Source organism: Arvicanthis niloticus, chromosome 6 (genome assembly GCF_011762505.2).
Source record: "Arvicanthis niloticus isolate mArvNil1 chromosome 6, mArvNil1.pat.X, whole genome shotgun sequence".
Lineage (NCBI taxonomy): Eukaryota > Metazoa > Chordata > Mammalia > Rodentia > Muridae > Arvicanthis > Arvicanthis niloticus.
The window spans coordinates 35,508,763-35,534,971 of NC_047663.1; the positions used below are offsets into that span (position 1 = coordinate 35,508,763).

At 39.0% G+C, this 26,209-nt stretch overlaps 1 protein-coding gene across 2 annotated transcripts in view; it reads left to right on the plus strand.

Annotated features, from left to right (window-relative positions):
• Nucleotides 1–26,209, plus strand: part of Vmp1 (vacuole membrane protein 1) — a 101,884-nt gene that overhangs the window by 60,531 nt on the left and 15,144 nt on the right. For both annotated transcript variants that reach the window (XM_034506078.2, XM_076936089.1), the window contains exons 8-10: nt 16,256–16,336; nt 20,414–20,530; nt 25,363–25,424. In XM_034506078.2, coding sequence (XP_034361969.1) covers nt 16,256–16,336; nt 20,414–20,530; nt 25,363–25,424 — 260 coding nt within the window. The remainder of the gene's footprint in view (nt 1–16,255; nt 16,337–20,413; nt 20,531–25,362; nt 25,425–26,209) is intronic.

The window sequence follows — 26,209 nt, forward strand, 5'->3', positions numbered from 1 at the left end:
AATATCCGATACCTGCTTCTGGCCTCCACAGGATCTGGCACAGAAGTGGCATACAGAAATATAGGTGAACAGGAGAAATGGCTCAGTGGTTAGGAGCACAGATTCCTCTTTCAGGAGGACTCTGCTTCAATCCGCAGCACCCATACTGTGGCTCACAACCATATGTAACTCCATCTAGTTCCTGGAGATCCAGCACCTTCTTCTAGGCTCTTCACTTAGCAGACAGATGGTGTACATATATACATGTAGGCAAAATATTCATAAATAATAAGATTTTTTTTAAAAAGAAATACCTGCAGGCAAAAAAATTGAAAAATAATAACTCTAATATTTCAGTCACTTGAATTTCTTCCTGGCTTCCCAACTTCAGTCATCCCAGAAGCTGATTTACTTCCACAGTATCGCCACCATATCCCTGCGTCTTTGTTTCTCAATGACTGGTTCAAACATGTCTCAATGCCTACTCAACATTTCTAGTGGATTCTTTTAAACTATTTATTTATTTATCTATCTATGTATTTTATGTATTTGAGTGCTCTGTGTCCATACACACCGAAAGAGAGAATCAGAGTCCATTACATATAGATGTGAGCCACCATGTGGTTGCTGGGAGCTGAACTCAGGACACTGGAAGAGTGAATGGCCAGTGCTCTTACCTGCTGAGCCATCTCTACAACCCTCTGGTGGCTGCCCAGTCTTTGTTCTTTACTGATTTTCACCCTATTTTTTCCCCACACTATCGGAAGGAAAATACTACCCTGCTCGTAGACTTCTGCTACTCAAGATGGTAAAGTGCTTGCCTAATACACAAAACACCTGTAATCCCATCACATAAATGGTAGAAGCAGTAAGCTCAGAAATTCATCTTAGGCTACATAAAGTTTGAGAATGCCTGGACATTGTCAGTCTCTTTTTTAAAAGAAAAAAATAACTTGATTATTCAGAAATATTTGGTTTTTTCTCAAATTGTATATAGTGTGAAATCCAGTCCATGCAACACTTCACTTGGCCCAAACACGTAAAAGCAGTCTTTTGGCTCTTTAACAGTTTCTTATATGTTCATTGATTTTGTTTTTGTTGTTGTTTATTTGCTTGTGTTTGATGCTTTGGATGGAATCTAGATCCTCAGACATGTTATGAAACTCTTCCACCACTGAGCTGCACTTCCAACCCAACACGGATGGGTTTCAGTTAGATAGAATACCTGCTTAACACATGTTAAATCCTCTTAAAACAAAGAACTCTGGAGTTTTTCAGTCCAGAACTTGCTGTTCTTAGTAAATAAACCCTGATGATTTATTAAACTTGTAAAAACATTACCGCTGCTGTGATGAAATAGAATAGTCCACTTCCCTTCCCAGCCATGTGATGTAGCTCTTTCTCATGTCTGCTTGCAAGGATGTTGTATCTGTTCATCTGTATGTGTCCCCTTGCTCATTCTTACTTAACGAGTTCCTGTCCTGAGGCTTCAGTGTTTCATGCAATTGGTAGGAGAGTTGATTGGAATTTTTGTTGTTGATGGTGTGTTTGTTTGTGAAAGGATCCTATTATGTAGGACTGGCACTCAATATGTAGACTGAGCTGGCCTTGAACTCTGAGCCACCATGCCAGGCTTGGTGTTTTATAGGTCTCACTGTATAGCCCAGGTTGGCTTTGGACTCAGAGTCCTTCTGCCTTAACCTCCCAAGCCTTGATAGTACTGGTGTTAACCACCATGCCTAGCTAGGGTTGGGGCCTTTCCTCCCAAAACATTTTCTAAATTTTGTCTTTAGTTTTTGATTTAATATATATTTGTGTTTTCTCTGCTTGTATATATGTGTACCATTTGCATGCCTGATGTCCTCCAGAGGTAGAAGAGGACTTTGGATCCCCTAGAACCAGAGTTATGGCTGGTTGTGAGCCACCATGAGGGTTCTGGGAGTCAAACCAGGTGCTCTGGAAAAGCAGCAAGTGCTCTTTCCCACTAAGCCAACCATCTCTCCAGCCCCTGGAAGTTTTAATCCATATTGAATAAAACTACTTTTGTGGCTTAATGATAGCATGCTCCAGGGGCCTAGTTTTAATCACCATCCCCACCTCATCCCTTCAATCGAGGACACATGGAAATTCTTACAGTAATTTGTTGGTTCTCTAAGCTGTATAACCAAAGACAAGGAGCAATTGTGAAGATGTATTAGAGGGTAAGGGTTATACTCAGTGGTAGAGCAATTGCCTAGCCTGTGCAAGGTGGAGTCTGAAACGTAAGATAGATAGCTCATTTTCTTGATATGTTGTTCAGAAATTATTTGTTGGACACTACAGAAGAAATAGACTGGGGGTCTAACCCTGTTATTTTGTGGTGTTTTTGTGTGTATAACTGACACACAGAGTAGGAATGCTGCCCATATTTACTTGGAAGAATGTGTTTTGGATAAGTTTGCTATCTACTAGATTGTCTAATACCATCTGTTGGGATGATCTGCCATTTGCATCCTTTTTTAGTGCTGGGTTGGTGACTTTGTTAAATTTGCTGTTTTATGTATTTGTTTTGGTATTCTACTGTGTTGTTTTTTGTTTTGTATTTTTTGCTGTCAGAATCAGAAATGTGAAAGTCGAACTTCACCTTTTAGTAAAATGCTGTTTCGTTTCTCCATATTTGTTCTAGTTAACTTGTCTTTCTATTGGATATCACTTGTGAGTCTTTACCTCTCCCTGCCCTGGAAAGTGAGCCTAAGGCTTGGTACATTTTTACCACTAAACTACTTTCCCAGTCCTTGTGTTTTATTTTGGGTTTGGTTTGGTTTTGAGGCAGTGTCTCTGCTCAGTTGTCCCAGCTATCTTCTCGACCCAGCCTGCCTATCTGGGATTAGATTCCTGTGCCATTAGCCCAGACTCTATAACTACTTATGTCAGACATCTCATTAAAGACTAGTTTAGGGGGCTAGAGAGATGGCTCAGTGGGTAAGAGCACTGGCTGCTCTTCCAGAGGTCTTGAGTTCAATTTTCAGCAACCATGTTGTAGCTCACAACCATCTGTAATGGGATCTGATGCCCTCTTCTGGTGTGTCTGAAGACAACAGTGTATTCACATAAAGAAAATAAATAAATAATTCTTTAAAAAAATAAATAAAATAAATAAAGACTAGTTCATAGGTTTTTGATCTCTTATGTCAAGAGAATGCTTTCTTTAAGCTAGCAGTATGTAAATTAATCAATATTTGCACTTAATCTATGCATTAAAACTAAATGCCCATGTTAAGCATATATTGTAGTATCTTTCCCTTATTAGTTTGTATTAAATTTAAGGCTAAAAGGATTTTTTTTAACCTAGTAAGATTCTTATTCTTTCAGAAATTTTAATTTATTTTCATTAGTTGGGGGGGGGGACAGAAACCAATCTTAAAACCAAAGCTTATCATTTGTTTTGACAAATACTCTCATGACCTGTGCCTTTTCTTTTTAGACAATAAAAGACATTTTTCCTTTCAAAGAACAAGGTGTAAATGAAGGATTCTTCAGACTTTTGTTGATAATGATAGAACATTTGTTTTATCATTTGAGTTTGGAGATTATGGGAAAGCATTTGATAGTGGTCACTTAGACACTCAACCAAAGTGCTTCAGCTTCCATTTATGTTCTGTTTGTGAGCACATTTTCCTATGAGTGTTAGCAGTTGGGCACACCATGTCGGTGCCTGCTGGGTTTTCCCCTGTGAAGAAGTATCTGTTCTTTTTCATACATAGATTTTATGAAAGAGCTCATGGTATAGTAGATGATCTGAAACTAAACAGGGGTCATTCTTATGTTTTTAATGTCATTTGTTGCTGGGACCTGTTTTTGACTCTGTTGAACCCTTTGCTGGTTGTGGTTTGTCTGGCCATCACATGACTTCTCTGAAAATTCCCCCTCCCCTTCATTTCCAGTAAACTGTTTGAGCAGGCATGAGTCAGAGTGAAACCAGCTTCCCTGTAACCACAGGGCTTGTTAAAGAATTTGTCAATGTGGACTCTAGAGGGTTTGCATTAAGCTTTGCAGCAACTACTATGGTTTGTGTCGTGGCCATTCCTGGGAGAAGCTTCTTCCTTTAGGATCTCTTGCTTATTTGCATTGAGTTAAACTGTCATTCTAGGGTCATTATCATTAGAGGCCTTGTCATATAGATCTCCTTTCAGAGCCAACCAACCACACCCAGTGACATTCAGGATTTCGTTGTTGTTTTACTTTAAGTGTGTGAGTGTTTGCCTGCATGTATGTATGTACACCTTATTCATGAAGAGGTCAGAAGAAGTTGGAACCCCTGAACTAGAATCATGGATGGTTGTGAGCTATTAAGTGGGTACTGAAAATTGAGCATAGATCTTCTGCCAGAGGGAGAGCAGCCAGTATTCTTAACAGATGAGCCATCTCTTTTTTTAAGTGGTCTTTTAATGAGATTCTGCTATAGAATATCTCAACTATTGGGACAGTTAAGTTTGAGTACCAAAGGAAGGAAGAAAGAAAGAATGAAAAGGAAAAGAAGAAAAGAAAAGAAAGAAAAAGTAATCCTTAGAATGTCTAGTGGGGGTATAGAGAGATGGCTTAGTGATTAGGCACTTGCTGCTGTTACAAAGGGACACACATGTCAGGTCACAGCTGTCTGTGACTCCAGTTCCAGAGTGATCCAACAGAGGACCTGCTGCATATTTGGTACTCAGACATGTATGCAGACAAAGCAGCCATACACACAAAATAAAAATTAAAAAAATTAATGTTCAGTTGTTGTCATTTGAACACTCAACATGACTTATTAGAATTTTTCATGGCTTTTTAAATTTGTTGTCTGAAGAAACTTTTTCTTAATACTAAATTGTTCTTTGGCCACTCCCATTCCCAGATTTGACTCTTTCTTGGTTTTCTTACTCTTCTTTTATGCAGTGGTACAGCATTAACTGAACAGGAAAAATACTTGTGACTTGATGCAAGCTACAGAATGAATGGCCACTGGGAAGGCTATCTGCTCCTGGGATATTCCTGAGTCCGTCTCTTTTCTGTATGCTAGTTTATACAGTGTTTGGTTTTGTGTTTGCCTCAGGGTGTGTGTGACAGTGAGAGGACAGCTCTCAGTCCATCGTGGGACTCTGATGCTGAGCTCAGCTTATGAGGTTTGTGCAGCAAGCACTTTTACACTTTTACACACTGAGTGAATCTCACTAGCCCTTGTTTTGTCTTTTGAAACTTGGATTGCAGGCTTTTACCACCACCATGCATGACTTCCACACTCATTTCTAAATTTAACCTTGTCATCTTCAATCAGGCTTATTTTATTATTTACTTGCGAATATGTATGTATACACATGGATTCAAGTGCTGGAGAAGGCCAGAAGAGAGTGTTGGGGTTGGAATTGGAATTACAAGCCCAACATGGGTGCAGGGACCTGAACTCTGGTCGGTCCTCTGGAAGAGCATGAAGTACTCTTAATCACACACACACATACTTCCTTATCTAAGAAATAAAATAAAGACATCTAAAGCCAATCTCCTGATAATTTTTTTTCTACTTATCTTTTTACAACAAAATACACATAGAAGAAAATGTTCTGGAGAGAATAGAGAATGGTGGACAGTTAAAATTATGTTTTGCCACTCTTTAACACACAAGATAAATGTAATTTTTTTCAGTTAACATTTAATTTTAATAATACCTGTTGTTATGTTTAAAGAATTAACAACACACAAGGAAAAGTCTTCTGTGAAATTTAATTTTTTAAAAATTCTGTTTGTTTTAATGATGAAGCAATTCTGATTGAAACCATCTGATTTTCAAATAAAAATAAGAGGTTAATACGACCCAGTCAGTAAGAAAGCACGTAAGTAGTATTTAAGGTTTTCTTCTTAGTTTGCTTTGGAAATTGGAGTAGAATGGTTTTGTTTTGTGTTTGCTTTACTCTTTTCTTCTCCGCACCTGTTTACGGTATGAACAGAAACGAGCAATGGGTAAGCATTATGTTACCCTTGTTAACTGATTTACAGATGGTTTCTTTGCAGGTTTTATATTTCAAACACCTTTTGTAAAATGCCTCTAGAAAGTTCCCTTTCACTGAAACTTGGACTGTCAGACTATATATGGCTCTGTGTTTTTGCTGAATGATCTTGCACCAGCACCTTACTGTTAATAAATACAAACCCTCTCCCTGCTCTAATTGATAAGCACTCGTGGGAGTTGTGGCTCAGGATCAGAATTAAATGGTAGGAAGGACAGCGGGATAACTGTTAACGTCCCTTTCTTTGGCAAAGCTGTGCTGGTTTTCAGTTAGCCAGGGTATGTGATTTGTCGGGAGAGATCTAGAAGGCTTGTTTTTTTGACTTGGTTTGTTTGGGGGTTTGCTAGCCATTATAGGAATGTTTCTTATTAGTGTTCTTTCCACTTTTTCTATATTTTGCATCTTAATGACTTGGTATTTAAAGTGTATTCTTTACTTAGTCCTTAGTGAGTGCGCGTGCACACAGACATACACACACACACAGCAATATACAGCCACAGGCCACATAATGGCACTTCCATCTGTGACAGACCTTGTATACAACAGTTGCCCCATAAGAATATATCACCTGGTGTCATCAAATAAACCCATTCTGTGGTGTTTGTATTATGTAATGATGGAATTACCCAATTAGACATTTCTCAGAATATGTCTTCACCATTAGGAAGAGTATGTCTATACTTAAAAGTTTCTTTGTTCTATCCCCATGTCTTTGGTAATTTTTATGTGTGTTTTAGTTAATATATTATTAATTGTATAAAATAATGGGTTTCATTACTTTTATCTGCCCTTGTAGTTTTCGTTTTGAGACAAAGTCCTGCTGTATAGGCTCACTTACTCTGTAGGCTCCTGCTGGCTTCACTTAATACTCCTTCTGCCGCAGTTTTTCATAGCCCCACATGCTTCTGCCTCATGTGCTGGGATCAGAGGTGTATACCCACTAGGCTCAATATCTTCATTCTTTATCAGGCTACAGTTTTTGTCTATGACTGTTTCATAACTTAGTTTTTAAAGCTTTAAGTGTTTAATTTAAGCTCATCTGAACAATTATGACCTTTCCCCGCACGGACTGGCTGTTACTGTTATGTACTGTCATAGAAGATTCCCTGGTATATGTTGCCTTGGTTGCTTTTGAGACAGGGTTTCTTTCCCTGTGTCGTCCAGGGTGGTCCTGTACTTACAGTCCTCCTGCCTTACCCTGTGGAGAACCAAGATTACAGTTACACATCCTACCATACCAGCCACTTTGTATGTGTGTGTGTGTGTGTGTGTGTGTGTGTGTGTGTGTGTGTGTGTGTCTGGATTTCTCTTTAATTCCAATTTGAATATGAGTACTTATACTAACTTATTTATAACACACACACACACAAAAAAAAACAAACAAACAATGAAATTACTTTAGGGCTGGTGAGCTGGATCAGCAGGTATGGGTGCTTACTACAAAGCCTGCTGATCTGAGTTAAATCTCTGGGACCCACATGGTGAAGAGAACTGACTCTTTAAAATGTAACTTTAAAATTTTATTTTAGCAAAGTGGTGGTAGTATATACCTTCAATCCCAACACTTGTGTGGCAGAAGCAGGTGAATCTCCGTGAGTCTGAGTCAAACCTGGTATACAAAGAGAGTTTCAGGACAGCCAGAATTACACAGCAAAACCCTGTCTTGAAAAACAAAACAAACAAAAAAGTATTTTAATCTTTTTCCAACCCATAATAAAATTCTTAGATACAAATCTTTAAAAATCATATACAACAAGTGCTTTACTAATTCAACCATCATCCTTAGCCCCACTTTTTAAAAGAATTTGTTTTATTTTTATTAATGTATGTTTGAGTATGTGTATTCACATATGTGTGCAAGTGTAATGGAAGTCAATAGAAGGTATTAGATCCCCTGGAGCTGAAGTTACAGAAGGTTGTGAGCTGTTCAACATGGGCTCACAGAACTGAACACTGGTCTTCTGAAAGAGAGCAAGCTCTCTTAACCTGAACCATCTCTCAAGCCTACATTTAAAACACTTAACAACAGTTGGGCCTGTGCCAGGTGTGGTAGCACTTACCTTTAATCTCAGCATTTAGAAGACAGAGGCAAACAGATCTCTGTGAGTTTGAGGTCAGATTGGATCTACATGGAGAATTTCAGGCAGCCAAGGTTACATAGTGAGACCCTTTTCAAAATAAGAATGAAACAAAACAAAAAGAGTATTAAATTAGAGTAAGCCAGGCATGGTTAAGATAGTACTGTAATCCAAACACTTAGGGGGTGATTCATGAAGACCAACAGTTCTAGATAAGATTGGGTTATGTGGTAAGATCCCGTCCAAAAGAACAGTAATAGTACTTATGGGATGGATATATATACACACACACACACACACATACACACACACATACATATGTGTGTGTATCTATGTATGTATGTATCTGTGTGTGTGTATATGGTTTGTTTGGGTTTTTTGAGAGGGTTTTGTTGGTTTGGTTCGGTTTGGTTCAGTTTGGTTTAGTTCGGTTTTTTTGAGACAGGGTAGCCCTGGCTATTGTGGATCTTAGTCTGTAGATCAGACTGTTCTTGAATTCACAGAGGTCCACCTGCCTCTGCTTCCCAAATGCTAGGATTAAAGAAATGTGCTACCACTGTGTATTATTTATAATTATCTCAAACTGACATCAACCTTAGTATTATACTAACATTAGAACAAATTGTGGTTTATTCATACAATAGAATAATGCATATCACTTTAGCAGTTTGCTTACTCCACATTAACAGCATGAAGGAAACACTAGATGTAATGTAGAGCTAACAATGCCAGACCTGCAAGAGGACATACTGCATTAATCCTGTTCTTACTAAGCTCAAAAATAGGAAAAGCTAAAGCTGTAGCTCTGAACGTTTAGGAGAGCAAGTGCTCTGGTGAAAGGACTGACTCCTTAGAAGAATGTTTTATGTTTTGTGTCTTGTCTCAGTGGCAATCAACACTTTTGTTTTTATAAAATCCATCAAAATGTATATTTTTAATTTGTATAGTGTATATTTGTTCTGTCTCTGTTTTAAAAAGAAATTTTGTGTGAGCCAGGCATGGTATCACACATTTTAAATCTCAGCACTCAGAAAGCAAAAGCAGGCAGATCTATGATTCTATGATTTTTGAGGCTAGCCTGGTCTGTATAAAAAGATTCAGGATAGACAGAGCTACATAGAGAGATCCTGTCTGGAGACAGAGAGAGACAGAGACAGACAGACAGACAGACAGACAGACAGACAGACAGAGACAGAGAGAGAGACAGAGAGACGGGGGGGGGAGGGAGAGGGAGGAAGGGAGGGAGGGAGGGAGGGAATATATGAGAATATATATATATATATATGGAGTGCAAATACACATCTGTATGTGTGCCTGGAATCAGAGGAAGGCATCAGATGTCCTGGCTCTATCACTTCATCCCTGTTCCTTTTGACAGGGTCCTGTCCCCCTCTGAATCTGGAGGCTGATGAACAACAGGTCCCAGTGTCCACTGTCTCCCACAGCACTAGGGTTATAAATCTTCATGGCCTTGCTGGGCTTTTCCCAGTCTGGGATTTAAACTCTGTCTTGATGCTCAGCAAGTACTCTGACACACTGCCCTCCTATATTTGAACTGCCTATTCCTTATACAAAAGTAAATTTGATGACATTTTACATCTGTATCCCATGAAATCCATGGAAGCATAATGGTGATTAACAGCTTTCTATTTTAGCATTTGACATGTTATTCATTGTAAATTACATACAACATGTTTCTCATTTTTTAAAGCAAAGCCTCACAATACCAGGATTACAGTATATACTACCACATATGCCTTCACATGATTTTTGCATATTTATGTATTTATTTGTGCATGTACTTACTGGCAGGGAGGAAGCATACAGCTTGCATGTAGAGATCAGAAGACAGCTTGTACAAGTTGGTTTCTCTTTCCATCATTTGGGTTCTTGGGAATCAAATGTAGGGTATCTCTTGGGCACAGTTCCCTTTATCCACTGAGCTATCTCACAGGCCTTGTGTACTTTATTTTCAAGGGGAAAAAAAACCCACCAATTTCTATTTAATATTTGAAGGTATGGTTTGAGTGAAGTGCCATGAAATTCGCTTTATGCTAAGTTGAGTTTTGATCATTGATGCTGGTTTAGGTGCAATTTTTGCTATAGCTCATAATACCAAAATGCATTGTACTTTGCATTCCAGAGCCTAACATATGTGTAACTAAAATAAATGTCTGTAGAAATAGTACTGTAGCCTGTTCTCTCCTGCTATAGCAGAGTAACAAAAACTGAGTAAATTATACACCGTAAGACTTTACTTAGTTTATATAGTTCTGTATGCTGAGATGTTCATGACATACGGGCCATAGCCTGTGAAGGCCTCATGTTGCATGATAATATGTTAGAGTGTATCACGGTAAAAGAGAAGGAAGGACCAAGTGGTTGGCCCTGCAGTTGTGTACGTAAAAGTAATATTGTATGGGCAGAGCAGGTTGTAGTTATATATTTAGGAATATAACCAAGAGTATGTGTGTAAAACAAAGAAAAAGAAGACCATAAATTTGAGAGACAGCAAGGGGAGATACATAGGAAGGATTAGAGGTAGGAAAGTTGTAATTATATTTTACTTTCTTTTTTTTTTTTTTTTTTTTTTTTTTTTAAAGAAAAGAGTACCTGGAGGTGATGGCACACGCCTTTAATCCCAGCACTGGAGAGGCAGAGGCAGGCAGATCTCTGAGTTCAAGACCAGCCTAGTCAACAGAGCCAGTTCCAGGACAGCCAAGGCTACACAGAGAAAGAAACCCTGTCTGGAAAACAATTGAAAGAAAGAAAGAGAAAGAAAGGAGTGGGGACCAGCACAGCTGCCAGGGAATCTGAGACCCAGTTCTGGCCTCTGTGCCATCAGGCACACGTGTGGCATCCGATTAAAACACCCATGTTTAAAAAAATTTTTTTAAGTTTTTTTTTTTAATAAAAAGATGCCATTGTGACTAAATTTCACAATGAAATTTTGTTTATTAGTTTAATGAAATCACACTAGATAATATAATGAATAAGAACAAAATGTGGATTTTTTCAGATTTCTAGTTACATTCAGTTTTTCATCCCTTAATGTGCATGTGTGTGCCTCTGCCTCCCCAGTACTGGGATTAAGGTGTACATCACTATACCAAGCCTACTCTGAAGTTTTTAATACTAACCTTGAAGCTAGTTCAGTAACAAAATCAAGAGCAGTATTAGATCAGAATGAATTTTAGCATGTAATCAATTAAGCTGGTAGGAAGGGGCTTTAGAAATGGCTCAGTGGTTAGGATCATTTGCTTCCTTCAAATTCAGTCCCCAACACCCTCATGAGGTGGCTCATAACTTTACCTCCAGGGGATCTAACACCTTCTTCTGACCTGTCATTTGCACATATTCACATGTAGAAACACAGACACATAACTAATGATAGTAAAAATGGAGAACAAAGATACTCAAGCACTGGCCCAAGCTGCACTGGCCTTGGGGGGTCAAAAGAAAGATACCCAGTCACCTGCTGTGAGCACTACTCTGATGGACAAATGTATGGTGGAGAGCTGGGAAAGATGGAATATGTGGTAGAAAAATGGAGAAGAACATGAAGCCAAAGGGGTTCATTAGTACACTGTGGAGAAAGGTGGGACTCAATGTCATTGAGGAACAAGTAGATGTAAGGAGGTCATGATGAGATTGTGGCCCTGGCTGCTACTAAAGGCCTTGTCTGGGTCAGTGGTCCTGCTATAGCTGGGGTCTGTGTTCATGTCTGTGGTCTGGACTGCCATCAGACACCATGTGGAAATCTGAGGACCATGCTGTCTCTTGGTGTCATGCTGATCTGTGTGGCCTATGCTGCCTGCCACCTGAAGCCCTAGGGACATCTGGGCCCATACTGCTGCTGGGAGCCATGTTTGGGTCAGTGGTCCTGTGGCAGCCAGGGTTGTGTTGATGTCCCAGGCCCATGTTAACAGCAAAGGCCATGCAGATGTCATGCTGAGCTGTCCCAGCTCCTGGCTACAGCAAGGTAGAGCTGACCCTATGTGGTAGGTGGGGAACAAGCCCCCAGGGCATGAGTGCTGGTGAACCAGCCCTTCCCCTAGACTATGTGGGTGTCTTGGTCAGTGGGGAGATGCCCCCTCCCCAATTGTCCCTTGCCACTTGTGGCATGCAGATGAGCTGGCCTCTGAGGTCATGAGATCAAGAAAGCAGAGTTGGCTCTGGTGGTACAGGAAAGCTGGAGGGCTGACCAACTCAGCTACCTACCAGGCCCAGATCCAGGGCTTTGAGTTGGCCACCCCAACATCTACCCTCTCTGTGATCTGCTGGAGTACATGAAAGGTCTGGTCCTGCAGATTCAGAGCTGCAGGATCTTTGTTACTCAGGTCAACAACAGGGTGTCCTAGAGGTGCCCTGGTGAGGTTCCAGTATTGTCAGAAGCCAGAGGCCTCGAACCAGGCCAATGACTCACTGCAACAAAGTTTTCCAAGTAAAGATGTACACACACACACACACACACACACACACACACACACACAGTCTATTTTAATTTTTTTTTGTGGGGAGGTTGTAAGGGCAGAGGGCAGGAACAGGAAGATGAATGGGATTAGTGTCCATAGTGTGAAATTCATAAAGACTCAGTAAAATGTTAAAATAATAATAGAATTTTTTAAGGCCTGGTAGTTTGGGTACACATCTTTAATCCCAGCACTCAGGAGGTAGAGGCAGGCAGATCTCTAAAGCCTGTCTCAAAAATCAAACAAACAACAACAAAAACCCACAAGTAATTAAATAAATCTTTGAAAAAACAAAAGTCAGGTTAGAGGCTGGAAAGATAGCTCATCAATTAAAGGCACTGCTGCTCTTGCAGAGCACCCAGGTTCAATTCCCCATCATTTTAACTTCTGTTTCACAGGATCTGGTACAACCTTAGAGCCTCCATGGGCACCAGAAACACATCTGGCAGAATGTACATTAAAAAAAAAAAAAAAAAAGAATTCAATTAAAAGAAAAGACAGGTTACTTAAACTTCCATAAGATATCAAGACAATACAGTCTTTTTCTTCAGGATTGTTATATTCATTTAAATGCCGCTTTAAAAAAAAAATTTTTTTTTTTCAATCTGGGCATGCTAACAAACACTTTTAATCCATCCTTCTAGGTCAGAGGCAGGTAGATCTCTATGAGTTCAAGGCCAGTCTGGTCTACAAAACAAGTTCCAAAAGACCAAAATCAATTCAATAAATAAAGAGGCCTATTACTGCTTGGAGATAAATATTATTTAAAATATTTATACTTAAAATGTTACAGCCAAAGATTAACATTTTTTGTTTACAATCAGTCATGTAGTTTCTCTTCTGGCAATTCTAAATTTCCCCCCCCCCCCTTTTTTTTTTTTTTTTTAGAGGAAATGTAAAGCTGCAGTGATCTGGGGAGAGGATAGTGTAAGGCTTGTTTCTTTGCTCCGTTAGGTCTTGAAGCCTCTGGTGGTATAAATAGCCGCTTCCTCCTCTGCTTCCTTACAGCAGTAGAGTTGTAAGTTGTTGCTTATCTCTGCAGCTGTTTCAAAAGTGCAAGCTCAATAGATGCCTAGTCATGGTGGGTGGGGCTGGGAAATGGAACTTTCCAGATAATGGGTTTATAACTGAGAAAAACAAAAAATGGTACGAATTGTGAATTATGTAATTTATTTAAGGAGAGGTAGAGAATGAGCATGTCCTCTCAGGCACTTAGATTGTGACATAGATAAAGGCTGTGAAATGTGAGTACAGAGAAGTGAAACTATAAAAAGGAATCTATTGTTCGTGGTACAGATTTTTTTTTTTTATAAAATGGCAAATGACAATTGAAGAAGCAATCAAATTGAACTCTCAACATTGTTCCCACAAATACTATAAGAATATTAAACTTTAGGAACTGAGGGGTTTTTCTGGTGATGTTAGATGACATTTCTGGGTTTTTACTATGAATTGCCAAATGATATAAAAAGAGTGAAATTCTCCCACTGGGTGTTTTAAAAGCAAGTTAAAATACAAGTATTATAATTCATGGACAGTATTACTTTAAAATCAACATGAAAATAACTGTCAAATTATACAGATACTTGTACCACTGAGAGATGGTAGCACACACCTTTAATCTCTATACTCATGAGGCAGGCAGCTCTCTGTGAGTTCAAGGACAGCCTGGTCTCCAGAGTAAGTTCCAGGACAGCCAGGGCTACACACAGAAACAAACAAAACTTACCAGCTAGGGAAGACACCATGACCAAGACATTGCACTCCAGGTGTGCTGGCCTTGTAATTCCCTAAAATGGAAGAAACTCAACTGCATAATTTATGGTAATGGGGAAATATGTTGACACTCTTGTCTGATTGAAAATTTATTTTTTTAAAAAAAATTATACAAATGATAAAAATACTGAGGGCTAGAGAGATGGCTCTGCTGTTAAGAGCTGTGGCTACTCTTTATTCTTGCAGAGGACCCAGATTTGGTTCCTAGTACACATGATGGGTCATCTCTAACTCTGCCTCTAGGGAAACTGGTGTCATCTTCTGGCCTCTGCAGGCATACTGTATCCACATGATACAAATTCATATAAAATAAATATATTTTTAAAAATAAGTGTAATTTACAACAAAAACAAAAAACAAAACAACAACAACAAAAAAAAAAAAAACATGAGGCATGGTGGCCCATGCCTTTAATCTTAGTACTGAGGAGGCAGAGGCAGGGTGATCTCTATGAGTTCCAGGCTGGGACCCAGGGTTATACAGTGAAACCCTGTCTCAAATAAATACATGACTTTTAACTTGAATGGCAACTAAGAAAGCAAGATTACATTTATAATGTAAAACATGTAGGGTGATAAAAGAATGATGTTCCTATTAAATTTTTAGATTTGGGATATTTCAGTTAGAGTTCATGGAGGCCATGAATTTAATCCTTATGACTACTTCGAATTAAAACTTTATTGATGTGGCCATGGAGATGGCTCATTGAGGAAAGGTTTGCCGAGCAAACATGAGGACCCAAGTCTAGATAATCATCACCTGAATAAGAGTAAGGCATGGCACCTTATGATCATATGGTCAACACCGGGGAGATAGAAACGGGTAGATCTCTCTAGTCGTCGTTGTCATAATAGACGGAGATGTCTATGTAAATAAATGATAATGACAACAAACTGACTTTCACCATTTGTAAACATAAAACTTCCATCTAGGCATAGTGGCCAGGGCTTGGGAGGCCGAGACAGGCAGCTCAGAGTTCCAGGACAGCTAGAGCTATACAGAGAAACCCTGTCTCAAAAAACAACTATAAAAATTCAAGGACAGAAAGAGAAATACCACTAATTGTCACTGGTATATGGAAGCTAATATGTTGGTCTAAACTAAGCAAGAGAATAATTTCTTCTCTTGGGCATAGGAAGGGGAGGATGGAGAGATGGTGGTTAGCAGGTACAACGGTACTTAGGGGAAGAGGAATAGCTTCCAGAACTCTGGTATGGTAGCATAAATTTCAAAATGGCTAGTTTAGGCAGAGATGTCTTCATTGCCTTGAAAACTCAGGCTTTCTGCCATGTTGTTATTTGGAGATTAAGTCTGTTAAGTTACTATAGGAAAAAGAAAAAGATAGGTTGAACCAGGGTTTCAAACAGTGATTTAGCACATGTGGCTTACCATATTCTGTCTTCTCTAAAGCATCCAGAGAGAACCCCAAAGATACAACAGTCCATTCTTACATGTGGGAAGACTTTAAGGATGTGGTACTTTTTGAAGACTTGAATGTTTTCCCACAAACAACCTGCTACTCAGTATGGATCAGTATGAGTCAGGGGTAGTGATACATACATATTCCTAGCACTCAGGAGGGGAGATAAAAGGATCATGAGTTCAAGGCCAGCCTGCTGTACAAAGCAAGAATCTATATACAAACAAATTAGAATTAATTGGTATCAGATTATAAGATATATAACAATAAACTATCATAAAGAGTTGTCTTTGGGGGGCAGCAAGATGCGTCTTTGAGTAAAGATACTTGTCTCCAAGCCTAATGACCTGAGATCAGTCCCCAGAACCTACACTATGGGAGGAGAGAGCCATATGCACATGTGTATGTATACATATACAGCCACAAATAAAGGAATAGAAAATCTTAAAAATAAAAGTTGTTTTTCTTCTTTATACTTTTTATTAATATTTCAAAATCTTTGTTTTATAGGACTTTGCATCACGGGCTAAACTGGCAGTACAAAAACTAGTACAGAAAGTTGGATTTTTTGGAATTTTGGCCTGTGCTTCTGTAAGTAGATGATTATATATATATATAGTTACAAATGTCATTAAATGCTATGAATATGTTTGTTGTGCGTATTAGTGTTTTGTGTTCTTTTATGTATGTATGTATGTATGTATGTATGTATGTATGTATGTATATCACATTCATGTCTGATGCCTGCAAAGGTTAGAGGTAGGTTCTAGAAACTAAACTAAACTGTTCTGTGAGCCATCCCTCTACCCCCTTTTTTGTTTGTTGTTTGTTTGGGTTTTTTCTTTTTTTTTGCTTGGTTGCTTGGTTGCTTGGTTGCTTGGTTGGTTTTGGTTTTTCGAGACAGGGTTTCTCTGTGTAACAAGTCCTGGCTGTCATAGACTCGCTTTGTAGACTAGGGTGGCTTCAATCTTCAAGGCTTGATTCGGTAACAACAAAGAAGTAAAATCCATTATTCCTATGAAGAATTAATAATGAAATGAATTAGGAAGGCTTTTTCCAGCGTTTCAAGTACTAATAGGAAGATTCATTTAAAGTCTGACTCAAGACTTCTTAGCTCCTGTTTAGGTTTGGGTGGGTGCCTTGGCAGCATGAGGAATTCAGCTGGATTCTCAGAGTCCCCAGTAGTGACTTGTGCCTGTAATATCAGTGATGGCAGGATGGGAGATAAAGACAGATAGATCCCTGGTACACACACACACACACACACACACACACACACACACACACACACACACACATGCATACACGTAAACCAAAATGTCCATGTGCCTGAATTACTGTTGTGATCTGATCCTGGAAGTACTAGACGTTTTCCCAGGGTAGCTCCTTTTCTTTTCCTTTTCTAATGCAGTCTCTATGACAATAGTGACAACAGATATAAAGTGGCCCAAAGAGGCTCCCTTACAAGGCTGATGGAGTTTATGAGGCTATATTGTAAAACCATGTGCGACACAGCCTCAGCCCAATGGGATCAGAAGTCCAGGATCATCCCTGGTGACACAGCAGATGGGAGGGTTTATGACCAGCATCGGATACATGAGACCCTGTCTCCAAAACAATTTGTGGGTTGGTAAGATGACTCAGCAAGTAAAGGCACTTGTGGCCTGAGGATGCAGAAACTGAGTTTAGTCCCAACAATCCAAGGAAAGGGAGAAGATGCCTAAAGTCTTCCTCTGACATTCACATGCATGTGTGTGTGTTTAAGAGAAAACATTTTTGCAAGAACAATATAGTGCTTCTCACATAAATGCTCATTTATTTTTACTGTGATTTATCAGCTTTTTAGCAGCTACTGCATCCTAGGAGTAAATGAGAAATATAGCATGTATAGTCTCAACACTTGGGGGTCTGAGGCAGAAGGATAGCTGTAAATTCAAAACCATTCTGACTTCTGAGTTCGAGGCCAGCCTGGTCTACTGAGTGAGTTCCAGGACAGCCAAGGATATACAGAGAAACCCTGTCTCGAAAAACCAAAAAAAAAAAAAAAAAAAAAAAAAAAAAAAAATCCAGAAGCCAGTAATTACAGACAGTTGAAATTTAGTGTTAAAAACCCAGTGTGGTAACCATGCCTTTAACCCCCAAATTTGATAGACAGAGGCAGGCAAATCTCCATGAGTTCAAGGCCAGCCTTGTTACAGAGTGAGTTCCAGGAAAGCCAGAACTACACACCCACATATACACACACAAGATTTAGGGAGGGAGGGAAGTGAAAAGAACTATGGGTAAGCTGAGGAGCCTATTAGGTAATAATGTCCTTAATATGAGGCCAGTTGCCTCGGTTCAGATCTTTTTCATGGGGGAAATGTCTTACTCTGTCTTACCATTCTTTTCTACAAAATAAATATAGTAAATATCACATAGCATATGCCTGGGGATAGTGAAATGCCCTTTTTAATTTCCCGATGCAGGAAATCTTTTCTTTAGGGTCATTCGTTGCCTGTGCAATGTTAGAAGCTCAGTGTCCATTCCACGAATTCCTTATATTGCTTGAGTACAGTTAGAATTAAGTTAAATTTGAAGATGAGTTTGTCTGTCTACGAATTTTTTCTAAAATGTTTTAAATGAAAGTTAAAGGGTACTTATTAATTAATTATCTTGATGTCAGCATTTAAACTAAGATAAAATCCTAGTTGAAAGGAAATTTCAAAGCAATCCTGTAGGGTTTTTTGTTTGTTTGCTGTTTATTTGTTTGTGTTGTTATTATTTTTTTATGGGTGTTTTGCCTGTTTGCATGTCTGTAACTGGTGTCTGCAGGGACAAGAAGAGGCATTGGATCCATTAGGACTACAGTGACAGATGGTTGTTAGCCACCATGTGTGTGGGAATTGAACCCCTCTGGAAGAGCAGCCTCTGAGCCATCTCTCTAGCCCTACAATCAAACGGTTTTAATTCTAATTGTACTTTTGGTTTATTTAGTTATAACTTCAAGAAAAACAACCAACAGTAGCAGGCATGTCTCCTAATGGCTTGACTATCCTCTCCTGAGAGTATCCAACCAGAGAGAAACTCCTAGCAGGTTGACAAGTTAGGATTTGTGTCTGTTCTGATTTTCATTTTAAACCCTTCTTTTACTGTGGATTAAAGCATGAAAATAACCAATAGCTGGGCTGGAGAAACTGCTCTTCCAAAAGTTCTGAGTTCAGCTCCCAGCGACCACATGGTGGCTCACAACCATCTGTAATGGGATCTGATGCCCTCTTCTAAAGATAGCTACAGTATATTCATATACAATAAATAAACAAACAAACAAATAAATAAACAAATAAATAAAATTTTAAAATAAATAAATAAACAGTAGTTAGTAGTGGTGGTGCTCTCCTTAAATCTCAGTGCTCTCGGGGCAGGTGGATCTCCTGAGCTCAAAGCCAGTCTGGTCCACAAAGTGAGTTCTAGCACAGCCAGGGCTACCCAGAAAAACCCTATCTCAATCAATCAATCAATCAATCAATCAATAATAAACAATTACATTTCATAGACTTATGAGCATAAAAAAGGTAAGATGCGTCATCTGCATGCTGTACAGTTACAGGAAGAGTCTGAGTGTAGAGTCTGACTGAGAGTCACAGCAGAAAATGCTTGACTAGTTAGGATAGTCAAGCATTTAGTCAGGACAGTGTACTTAGAAGACTCTAGATGGCAAATTTTTTTTTTTTTAAACAACTGGGCTTTTCTTTCAGAGTTCAAAAATAAAAATTATATAAATTAATTGGCTTACAAATGGCTTAGCCAACAGTCACAAGGGCAGAGTATTTCTGTGGGAGAAAAATAAATGAAGTGCTCCAAACAGTTGTGGTTTCTTCACATTTCTACATGAAATTGTTTTAATGTGGGAATGTTGGGAAAGGTATTTATTGTGAATCACTTCTTTGTCTAGCTAGGACAGAGTATTCAAAACATCTGAATCGGTGTCCTTACATATCTCCACCCTTGATCTTTTTAAAATGTGCCGCGTGCTCCTAGCGCCTTAGGCTTTCTTAATATAAAATACAAATAATGAATTATTTTTGAGCAGGACCTCAATCCACTCAGTCCTGAATCCACTTTGTGGCTAAGAGTAACCTTGAACTCTAGCATGCCTTTACCTCCCAAATGCTACAGCTGCAGGCATGTAGCACATTTAAATGTTGAAAGCATCCACCTGTAAGTGTAGTTAGGGACTTCACATGCTTACTAAAGATATGAACACTTCTAGATAATTGTGTTTGGGCTAAGAATTTACTTAGAACTCTAATAATTTTAACAATTCATTCATATCTTATCAAAGAAAACAGCCACCAAATGAGCAGAAATCTACTAAAAGGGATTTCATTTCTGCAGATCCAAGGTTGTATCTATTTCTCCTGTGTTAAAAACTATTTGTATGAGGTGCATCTTAGTTTGCTGTGGTCTTGTAGAATGGCAGTCCACTGAGAAGGAGATCCAGCTTAGGGACTGCTTTTAGAACTCCTCTCTAGTCTTCTGAACAGTGTCAGATACTGACCAGGGACCTTTCTCTCATGTCATAGAGAAATCGATGATTAAAGCCGGACACCACACCAATGGGTTTTTAAAACATTTTCTTTGAATTATTTATAGAAGTCTTTTTTCTTCTTCTTCTTCTCTTGATAGATTCCAAATCCCCTGTTTGACCTGGCTGGAATAACATGTGGACACTTCCTTGTACCTTTTTGGACCTTCTTTGGTGCAACCCTGATTGGAAAAGCAATCATTAAAATGCATATCCAGGTAATTATAGCTGAGTCACTGCTTAATGACTTTGATAGAACCTTGATAGGACCATGGCTCTTGCTTGGTTCCTTCTTCCATTAGTTAGATAATAAAGTATGCAAATTTAGAAGTACATAAATTCTGCTGTTTTTCTTCTTTCCTCTTTCTTGCTTTCTTTATTTAGAAAAAAAAAAAAAAAAAAAGTGGGCTGGTGAGATGGCTCAGCAGTTAAGAGCACCGACTGCTCTTCCAAAGGTCCTGAGTTCAATTCCCAGCAACCCCATGGTGGCTCACAACCATCTGTAATGGGATCTGATACCCTCTTCTGGTGTGTAAAAAAAAGTAGTGCGCTTGTGTAAGAAAACACCTATCATTTTCATGTACACAGTCAAAAGCTGTGCTTTCCTTACTGACCACCACCTGAAAGAGGATTACCTTTCATTGATTCTTGCCTTCTTTCACATACTGCATAACACTTCCTTGCTTATCACCAATATCCTTTACGGAAAGCCAAGCAGATGTTTGTGGGCATGAGAAGGGTAGTTGAAGCCATGAGGAAGTATGGGTTGTGTGGTTAGAGAAGTGAGACTCTGCCAGCCCCCAGAGCCACGCTTGACATCTTTAAGATCTGCACACACAGATAAAGAGACTAAGAACCTCAGTGAGGGAGAGCGGCCATGCTCTTCCAGAGAACCTGGTTCCATTCACAACGCCCATGTGGCTGCCAACAGCCATGTGTAGCTCTAATCCCGGGACCTGACATCCTCTTCTGGCCTCTGCAGGTGCTGAATGTACATAGTTCATGTAAACACATGTAGACAAAAGACCCATACACAAATAAATCTTTTAAAGGAGGGAGAGAGATGTCTGGCATGTTGGTGCACGCCTTTAATCCCAGCACTCAGGAGGCAGAAGCAAGTAGATCTCTAAGTTCAAAGCCAGCCTGGTCTGCAGAGTGAGTTCCAGGACAGCCAAGGCTGCACAGAGAAAACCTATCTCAAAAAACCAAACCAATGCCGACATAGCTTTTTTAGTGAATACCTAAGGATTCAGTCATTTTAATTCCTAATGTAATCTATACATATATTTGTCTCATGTGTTTGAATGTTTCACCTGCATGAAATGTGCACTGCATGTATGCCTGGTGCCGTGGAGCCTGGAGAAGCTGTCCCTGTGGTGCCAAGCCCCATTCCTCTTCAGGAGCAAAGTGCTGTTAACTACTTAGCCATCTCTCCAGCCCTATACTCTGTAAATCTGTATGTCTTATTTTATACTTCTTGAATATAGTGACTTTCTTTATATTATTATAATTTTTATTACCTGTTTCTTTTTTATTTATTTTGTACATTTTCATTTTAATCACTCCCCTCCTTACCACCTTCCATACCTGTTTTAATTTTGAATTCATCTAATCCAATTTGTGCTACACATGTACTCATAGATATATGGCCTCCCCCTGAAGACCTATCAGGGGTCACACTCATAAGGAAAATTATTGTGAAATTTAAATGCTAAGCACCTTATCTGTAGCTATTTATGCGTGGCTTGTCAGAACTTTTCATTTCAGAAAAGTGGTCAAAATTGATAATACTTTTAGACATTATAAATAGATTTTCTTCTAGGATATACTAATTCTGATTTGTTGTGTTTCTCTGTGTAGCCTTGACTGTCCTAGAACTTTACAGACCAGACTGGCCTCAAACTCAGGGATCTATCTGCCTGCCTCTGCCTGTTAAGTGCTAGGATTAAAAGCATTCACCACAACTGCCTGGCTCAATTCATATTGTACCTCATACTTTAAACCCTGTAGAATTCTGGTATAAAGGAAGTACAGTAGTCGTACACGGCAGTCGTACACGGCAGCCGTACACGGTAGTGACTAATAAGCAATTCGTGTCTATAAGAATTCTGACGGGTGGAATTAAGGAAACTAAGAAAAGTAAATGTTTTACTGCCTGCTGATTATCAGGCCCAGTGACGTATGAGGTAATTGTGTAGAAGGGAAAAGGCCTTAGGACCTGGAATCCAGAACAAGCTCTGGAGGTTAAAGTGGTTCCTCTACCTACTATGTATAGAAAAAAGAAAGAAAACCATTTGTCTTTATGAGGCATGGATCTGGATTCTTTTCCTGACTGTGGGATATGTTTACAGTGTGTTCCATTGTACATAGTAACTTGCCTTATTAAGGCATGTCACTTGATGTGCATCCAGACGTAGCTTAGAAGAAGCCTTTCTCGTTCCCTGAGTAGGCAGTATTAATGAGTAATATAAACATTTGGTCAGTTGGAGAGTCCAGAGAAACACCCACACACGAATTCTTCTGTGCTCTACTGAAGCCCGTCTCCTCACTTGCTTTTCTTTCATCCTTTTTTTCCCTCAGCTTAACTTTAGACAGTTTTCCAAAAAGTTATTTTTATTAATGTCTTGCTGTCTGTTAATCTTCCTTGAAAAAATTCCCACCAGTATGTCTCCGATGTTAGATCAAAACTTTCTTGTTCGCAAGGTAGATTCAACTTCTCTGCCTAGATTGTCTTGTTTTTCTGCATCTTACTCACTTACCATGACTATTGGTTTTTGCCTGTCTGTATCCCCATGAACACACACACACATAATTGGATTGTGAGCCTTAAGGGTCCGAAATCTTAGTTCCTTGGTTTTGGCCATTAAGGGCACTCTAGCACGTGGTCTCTTCTGTGTTGACTTGGGCACCGTTCATTAGTTCCTCTGCTCAGATACTTTATCTTACATAGCCTTTTCCCTTTGTGTGTGTGTGTGTGTGTGTGTGTGTGTGTGTGTGTGTGTTTGTTGTTTGGTTTGATGGGTTTTATTGTTGTTGGGCTTTTTTTGTTTGTTTGAGGTTTTGTGTGTGTATGTTTGGCTTTTTGTTTTGTTTTGTTTTGTTTTGTTTTGTTTTGTTTTGTTTTGTTTTTTTGATTTTGTTTTGTTTTGTTTTTGAGACATGCTCTCTCTGCATCCTTGGCCATACTGGAGCTCTCTTTGTAGTCCAGACTGGCCTCTCCCTCCTGAGTGCTGGGATTAATGGCATGTGCCACCACCTGGCTCCCTTGTTTCTTGTATGCACATGCACAAGAAAAACATTCTCTGGTTTGTGCCTTATGCTTATCTGGTAGAATCCCCACTCACACTTACAGCTTTCAAGACTGAGACATGGGTTCTTAAATGGCTGATACATTTTATATCCTACCCAGCCCAGTGAATTTTTAAGCTGTTACATATAAAAAGGAAATTTTGTTTTGTTTCTCAAGCAATGAAATTGTGCAATTATTGGGCACAGGCTGATTTTGCATTGTTAGGCAATGATGGTAGGGAAAGCTTATGGTGTCGAAATCACTGAAAGTCACAACCATTATTTCTGTTGGTTGTTGAAAGATTTATGGTTCCAAGAATAACTGGTTCTTGGTGTAGCCCTCTCCACTATTGCTTTCCCCTCCACGTTTACTTTAACAACTGTCTCGTTAGGTTGTTATGTCCTTCCACCATTCCTAGAACCCTTGTGTGTGTTTTAGAGCCATCTTGCCCGCTCAGTGCCTCATGGTTCTGGAGAGTGGGGAAGAAGAAGGCCGCTGTCCTTTGTTCTGTTCCCACCTCCCCTTTGGTTACATTGGCGAATGTCATTATTGAACAAACCACAGAGTGCTAAAGAGCTCGTTGTCAGGAACTTGGAGAAACTCCAGGAATTCAGCTTTATTCACAGAATTATTATGCATCCTTATAAGCGAAAGTTAAATAGAAACTGTTGAGTCCCTAGTTAGTCCTACAGCTAAGCATGACCTTCCCTTTCCCTACACTTCCATGTCAATGGTGGCTCCTTCCTTCTTCTCTTTTAACTACTAGTGGCATTTGTGTGCATGTGTGAGTGTGTGCGTATGTGTCTGTGTGTGAGAGGAAGAGAGGGAGATTTTCTGTACCAGTTTTTTACCATTTGTAGAAATATCAAGATTTAAGAATTGTTCTCAGCTTTTTGTTTCCTAAAAGCCTTACTATTGCTTGATGCTATGCATAGTAAGTACTTTATGCTCACGTGTGTTGAGTGAAGCTGAGAATATTTACTATTATCCCTAAAGGTATCTGAGGGGTTTTGTTTATTTGTTTGTTTGTTTGTGTTTGTTTGTGTCAAGACAGAGTCTCTCTGCGTATCCCTGGCTATCCTGGAACTCACTCTGTAGACCAGACTGGCCTTGAACTCACATATCCTCTTGCCTCTGCCTCCCCAGCTCTGGGACTAAAGGCATGTGCCACCACACCCAGCCCTCTTTTTTTCTGTTTTAGTGTCAGGCATCGATATCTTTAATCAATAGAGGCTGAACTTCATTCTCACCAAACTAAAAACTTAGAAAGTCTGTTTAGCCCTAAGCCTGGGAGATCAGGCTTGTTCAGGTTCTGGGAACTTTGATAGTGTTGCTGTAAAACCTTCCTAAGAAGATAGGCTGTCTTCCTAAAATCTCTGAAGTACATTTAGGCCAGGCTCCTGTTAGAGTAATCAGCTTTGAATCCATAGTGGACTCATATGGAAGCCCGTGGCTTCTGCTTTGTATAGAACTCTTAAGAGAAAGAGTGACTTCTCCACTGTTCCCTCCCAGGCTCGGGTTTCATGACTCACAGGCTCTCTGAGACAGTCCTGTATCCTAGTAAAAGACTACGGCTGTGCTTAAGGAAATGCATCTCTAAAATACCAACTACCATTTAAATCAAATGGTCTCTTATTTAAAAAAAAAAAATTAACATTACAGTTAAGGGCAGCACACCACCTTCTTTTAAACAATTAAACTTTGGAAATTACAGGTAGTTCTTTTAAATGATTAATTATTTTAACTGGTGTTTTCTTTCAGAAAATCTTTGTTATAGTAACTTTCAGCAAGCACATAGTGGAGCAGATGGTGGCTTTCATTGGGTGAGTAATTCTAAAAGGCTAATATTCATACTGTGTTTTGAATAGAGTGAGTGTGTATGGATGAGTACATTGGGATAAGAAATCTAAAACAGCTGGTTTTTGAGGAAAAAAAAAGTTTGCCTTATTGTTATTAAAAAGACATTTTTACCCAACTGAAGGGAAAAATAAAGCTCACTTTTTCCATTTCTTTGGAAACTAAATGTATCAACATAATTCTTGATTTTAAAGAGCTTTGGGGTTTGAATATGGGACCCTTCTTTGGGGCATATATGTGTCATTACAGTTTAACATAGCTTTGGACCAACTACACAGTTGCATGTAAGTAAGTTAAATATAAACTTTACATAATGTTTTAGTATTTTATTAAGGGTTATGCAATGGTATATTATAATATTCTCAAAAATTGTCAAATAGGAAGCTGTAACTTCACTAGAGAAAAATTAGGCCAATTAAAAGGCTAAACTATTTGATGCATTTATTTATTTTTGCAGTTTTCAGAAATAAGACCAGTTGACCATACAGTTCAAATCATAATGCCACAAAACTGCCAGCTTCAGGTCAACAAAACAGTTAAAAAAAAAAAAAATACCCATTTTGATTAACTTTCAAATGGAATATGAACAGAGTCAGATGGTAGAAATAAAACCAAGGGTTGTTGGTTTTTCAGCTTGCTTATTTCCTCTTTCATGTGGTTTGGTTTTTTTGTTTGTTTGTTTGTTCAGTTTTGGTTTTCTGTTTTTTACAAGAGAGAATTTTCTTTCATTTAGTAATAGTGGTGCTGTGAT